Genomic DNA, 6,000 nt, shown 5'->3' on the forward strand with positions numbered 1-6,000 from the left:
CATCCTCAGTCTTTAAATGGCGTGTGTTGTATCGCTGTGTTTTCTCCTGTCCTGTGGATCTCTCTAACTCTTTGGTTCTAATGCCTAACAGTGTTCTCATCGCCTCTTATCGTGCCTTGACCCGTGTTGCTACTCAGTGCTCTCTCTTCAGTGGTGTGTCCGGTGTCTCACATCGCATTGGTCCACACTGTGTCAATCCTTCTTCACCTCTTTCTGAATTTTAACTTCATTTTTCTTTCCGTATTCTTATTTGTGTATTATCTATTCTCTATTGTTGTTGTTGTTCTTGTGGTTATTGTTGTTTTTTGAACTGCTTTTGAGTGATTGCCCTTTGTGTTCTTAATGACGGTTGAATGTAGAGACTTCTCTCTCCGGATGTCTGACAGGAGGTGGTGTTTTCTAGACAACACCCAGCAATGCTTAAATGTTCCTCCATGCAGCAGATGCTGCTGCAAGGCCCCTGAACCCTCAAATATGTCAGTTTATTTTCATCTCTTTAATTAGTGCGCCCGGCTGAAATAGTCAACGCTCTCACACATCCATCACACTGTGCAGATTCTGTGAAATGAGCTGCTGTCCCGAACATCTGTCCCTGTCCTATATGTGTCCTGTACATGTCAGCCCTGAACAACGTGCTGTCACACATATATATGTGGTGTTATACATGTGTGTCCTGTCTTAAGTGTTCAGAGGGACACCGTGGTTCTTATCAAGAATATCAAATGGGTGTCAAATGTTTTGCTTCTTTGGGTGAAACGTGTCTCTTTTGGATGCTGTCCAAAAGTAGACATCTGTAGAGATGTCTCCGAATCGAAGTCACCGCTCAGAGTGGCTAGACATGATGAAAACACCCTTAACTCTGGTGCCCACTTTTCATTCGGGGAAGACTTTGGCCGCGGCCCCATCTTCAACGTACACGTAGAGGCAGCTCCACCTCCAACGTACCCCCCAGCCAGATGCAACCCTGAACTTAACCTGTCACTTGTGGGAAAAATGGTCCGAAAAAAAGATGCAGGTTCACCATTTCTTTTGCATTCTTGGGATTTCTTTCTCCACTCCCCCCCCCCTCTATCTCTACACCTCCATCTCGCTCTCTCGCTCTCTCTCTCTCTGGAGAGTAAGGGGCCTGCGGTCGCTCTCACCACCACCCTGTCCCAACTGCTGTCGGTTTCCTCTCCCTCCACAGAGGCAACAAGCCGGCGAACAGCCCCAAGGGCCACCCCCCTGACGCCGACGGGCGTTCCTCCGTCACGGACCTGGCCAACTCTCTCACTGGAGACATGGTGATGGTAAGACCCACCCCCGCTCAGACCCAGCCCCACGCCCCTTAACCTCCACCTGACCTCCCCCTCCTACCCCATCGCCGCTCCACCCCCCCCCCCCCAAGACCCATTCATACGCCCCTTCTCCTCCACCCCCCCTCCACCCCCTCAGACCCAGCCCTACCCTCTAACCCCACCACCCCTCCACCCCCTCAGACCCAAACCTACCCTCTAACCCCACCACCCCTCCACCCCTCAGACCCAGCCCTACGTCCCCTCTAACCCCACCACCCCTCCACCCCTCAGACCCAGCCCTACGTCCCCTCTAACCCCACCACCCCTCCACCCTCTCAGACCCAGCCCTACCCTCTAACCCCACCCCCCCACTCACCTGCCCCAGTAAACAAAGCGGGCGTCCCGTATGCCGGGGGCCTCAGTGTCAGTAACCCTCCATTACCGCGCTCAGACTGCCGAGCCACGCCGCGGCCGCGCTGAGGGGGGAACTGAACAGGTGCTTAAGGAAAGCCAGCTGCTGAAGATTACAGAGGCAGCGTTTCAAAGAAGCAATCAAGTGAGGCGTCGCGTCGCCGGTGACTCACCCCGATGTGATTTAGTTTTGGAATTAGAAGGCGGGTTCACGTTGACCGCGAAAAAGAACAAAATAACACACTTTGCCGTGCGGAGGGGGGAGCACATCACAACAAAGATCTCCGTTACAGGATTAGAAGGAGGAAAAGTTTCGAGTACAAAGGTGATTCATCGGTGACTCAAGGAGTCTCTAAGAGTCTAAATGAGATGTGCGATATGCAAAGCACCTCTTTTGAAGTGTCATTAGCGCGGTGTTGTCTGAGCGGCTCCCACTCTCTAAATGAGCTTATACTTTTCGGGTTTCTTTCTCTCTCTCACACTCACTATTCCCCTCCCCTTCTGGCAGTCTAGTAGAGAGGGAGCCAGATGAACAGCAGAGGATAAAGGGTGTAGAGAAAAAGGTTTAGGGAGGAGGGGGTTGGGGTGGTGGGAGTGGGGAGGGGGGGGGGTGTTGGATGAGCCAGAGGGAGAGACAAATCAGGGTGAAGACAGCGGCAAGTCAAGGATGTCACCCATAGTCTCTCGCTCTCTTACCCTCTCTCTCTCTCTCGCTCTCTTACCCTCTCTCTCTCTCTCACTCTCTTACCCTCTCTCTCGCTCTCTTACCCTCTCTCTTTCTCTCTCTCTTTTAACATTGTCTCTCTCCCCCACTCTGTCTCTGTCTCTGTCTATTGGGTTCCATCAGATAAGAGCCTTTTAGGACCTTTTAAAGCGAGGGAGAGTGTCTGGGAGAGAGGGAGATAATGGGAGGTCTAGAGCTGCCCTATCTCCAATCAGGGTCCCTCCTGCCTCTTAAGAACATCAGTTGCGAAATTAAACCCTTGCCGTCTGCTTAATGTCAGGCCAATCTCCTTTTTTTTTTTTTGCAGCCTCATAAAATTACAGCTCAGAGGCGCTCTGTGCCGGCATCTCACTGCGAAAACATGTGTCAGTCGCCCCCCCCCCAACCCAGTGTGGCTGTCGAGAAGGTGTGTGTGTGTGTGTGTGTGTGAGAGAGCGTGTAGGAAAAAATGAGGAGATCACAGGACGGTCCCGTCAGTCAACACGTGGTGTCCCCGTCCCCCCCCCCCCCCCCGGCGTGTGTTTCAGCTGTCCCCGGGGTCGGAGGAGGACGACGGAGAGGGGCCCGTCAGCGAGAAGCTGGGCCGCGTGCAGTTCAGCATCGGCTACAGCTTCCAGGACTCCACCCTGACGGTGAAGATCCTGAAGGGCCAGGACCTCCCCGCCAAGGACTTCTCGGGCACGTCGGACCCCTTCGTCAAGCTCTACCTGCTGCCCGACAAGAAGCACAAGCTGGAGACCAAGGTCAAGAGGAAGAACCTCAACCCGCACTGGAACGAGACCTTCCTGTTCGAGGGTCAGTGGGCGACGGGGAGGGGTGGTGGTGGTGGTGGTGGTGGTGGTGGGGGGAGCACACACACACACACACACACGTGCACGCACGTATACGTGCACGTACACACACACAGGTATACACGCACGTATACATGCATGTACACGAACACACGCACACACACACACAAACACACACACACACACACACATATACGTGCACGTACACACACAGGCACGTATACATGCATGTACACGAACACACACACACACACACACACACACGTATATGTGCACATACACACACACACACACACATACATACTGTACACACAAGTATACATGCACATACACACAAAGGCACACATGCACGTACACACACTGTGGCAACCCGCCTCGGGAGTGAACCCGCCTTGCTTCAATCAGCACACAAATCTTAGATGTCAAGCCACAACGGCACGTTTAATCAAACATAAAGTGTCTCGCTGTAAAATAACTAAAGTAATCGGGTGGCGCAGCCACGACGGCTGGACTCTCCTTCCACCCCAGCCACACGTATGTATGTATGTATGTATGTATGTATGTATGTATGTATGTATGTATGTATGTATGTATGTATGTATGTATGTATACATTCACATACACAGAAACACACAGACACACACTTCATTAATCAAAAACAGGCACAAGAAGCAGACCAGCGGGTACTGTCTTCACAACAGTGTCCAGAGAACCAGACACAACACAAAGGACATAAACAACACAAAGGCTTTGCCCCCTCCTTACTGCACGCATGATACAAGGCGCCCATCATGGTTGTCAGGCCCCTCAGCTCATTGTCCTTCCCCCTGTCAACAGCTGTCATCTCACTGCATGCTGTCACAGCCCGTATCCCTCTGTTCCCCGCCCCCCCCCCCCCCCCCCCCCCCACCCCAGGGTTCCCGTACGAGAAAGTCCGGGAACGCACCCTGTACCTGCAGGTGCTGGACTACGACCGCTTCAGCAGGAACGACCCCATCGGGGAGGTCTCCATCCCCCTCAACAAGGTGGAGCTGGGCCAGATCAAAACCTTCTGGAAGGAGCTGAAGCCCTGCATGGACGGAGCGGTGAGCAGAGGGCGGGGGGGGGGGGGGGAGACGGGGGGGGGTGACAGGTGCCCCGGTGAGGGGGTGAGGGGGTGAGGGGTGGAGTGGGGGCATGGAGTGGGTGATTAGGGAGTGGAGGGTCGGACATGAGCCGTCACCGATGGCCCATTATGTTGTTGCTGTTGCTGCTGCTGCTGTTGTTGCTGCTCCTCTGCAGGTGTCTCGTTTTTTACAGCCCAGCCCCAGATAGTGAACTGTGGTGTCAGTCCAGGGCAGTGTGGGGACAGCGTAGTCAGTGCACCATCTGCCGTCCCCCTGGTGCTGAAAGGACAGCGCCTCTGTCATATGACACCAGCACGCAATACAAATATACAAGTCATTCCCCTGAGCGTGCGGGCGTGTGTGTGTGTGTGTGTGTGTTTGTGTGTGTGTGTGTGTGTGTATGTGGTGGTGTGGGTGTGTGTGTGTGTGTGGATGTGTGTGTGTGGTGATGTGTGTGAGTGTGTGTGTGTGTGTGTGTGTGTGTGTGTGTGTGTGGGGGGGGGGATATGTGTGAGTGTGTGTGTGTGTGTGTGTGTGTGTGTGTGTGTGTGTGTGTGTGTGTGGGTGGGGGGGGGGGTGGGATGTGTCTGTCTGTGTGTGTGTGTGTGTGTGTGTGTGTGTGTGTCTGCGTGTGTTCAATTCCAATGCAAATGTATGTCATTCGTGGGATAAAGCAAACCCTTTAAGATGTGTGCATAAAGTGGTTGTGTTTGTCTCTCTCTGTCCCCAGGGAAGGCGAGGTGACCTGCTGGTGTCCCTGTGCTATAATCCCACTGCGAACACCATCACTGTGAACATCATCAAAGCACGCAATCTAAAAGCCATGGATATCGGAGGCACCTCAGGTACGCGTCACGTTTCTGTTTGCTCTGTCTGCCTTGCTGTCTGACACCCTCCAGCAGCAGCAGCAGCAGCAGCAGCAGCGTCCACAGCCTGCCCCAGATTCTCCTCAGTCTATCTGCTCCGGTTCCGCGCTCAACACCCTCACTTAACCGGGGCTTTTCTGTGTTCCTGCCCCGGCTGCGCTGCCCGGCACCAGGCCGTCAGCGCGTGACCTTCTCTCCTCCCCCCGCCGCTCGCAGCTCCTCCTCTTCCTACGTGGCCTCTTTACGTCTAATGAGAGTCGGCTCGCTACGTGCGCGTGTCGGCTTAGCCCCCCTGCGCGCTGACAGCCCCTGTCTTCAGGCCCGGCAGGGCTCGCGTGGTTTTGGGGGCCCTTCGTGAGACGGATGCTGTGGTGTACGACTTTAACACCACTAATTCCCAGGGAAGCAGCAAGAGCAGGGACTTTAAGTACAACAGCAGCAAAGAGTTATGGTAATTCTGTGCCAGAATTTATATTAGAAAAGCCTTTGCCCTGTTTCCATAAATACCTCATCTGTATGTGCCTTGGCTCGGGGGATGGGTTGACCTTGAGTTCTAACTAGGTACTGGCTTCACTTCCGCACTTGCCTCTCTTTTTTTGAAGCACTCCCCGCCAGGATAATTACAAAACGAACCCCTCATGTGGAGTCGACGCGCACAAACATGTGTGCTGCAGTTAGACACATAATATATTCCCCCTACTCACTGTGTGTGTGTGTGTGTGTGTGTGTGTGTGTGTGTATGTGTTTGTGTGTGTGTATGTGTTTGTGTGCCTGCCTGTGTGTGTGTGTGTGTGTGTGTGTGCGTGGGTATATGTTTGTACCGGC

At 53.6% G+C, this 6,000-nt stretch overlaps 1 protein-coding gene across 1 annotated transcript in view; it reads left to right on the plus strand.

The window, feature by feature from the left end:
• syt7a (synaptotagmin VIIa) overlaps nt 1-6,000 on the plus strand; it is a gene marked incomplete at both ends in the record, with an annotated part of 70,128 nt that overhangs the window by 61,897 nt on the left and 2,231 nt on the right. Inside the window, 4 exons of the mRNA XM_084477113.1 lie at nt 1,187-1,289; nt 2,940-3,207; nt 4,119-4,288; nt 5,040-5,154. Coding sequence (XP_084333239.1) covers nt 1,187-1,289; nt 2,940-3,207; nt 4,119-4,288; nt 5,040-5,154 — 656 coding nt within the window. The remainder of the gene's footprint in view (nt 1-1,186; nt 1,290-2,939; nt 3,208-4,118; nt 4,289-5,039; nt 5,155-6,000) is intronic.

Source organism: Micromesistius poutassou (assembly GCF_964030765.1).
Source record: "Micromesistius poutassou genome assembly, chromosome: 13".
In the NCBI taxonomy this organism is placed as follows: Eukaryota; Metazoa; Chordata; class Actinopteri; order Gadiformes; family Gadidae; genus Micromesistius; species Micromesistius poutassou.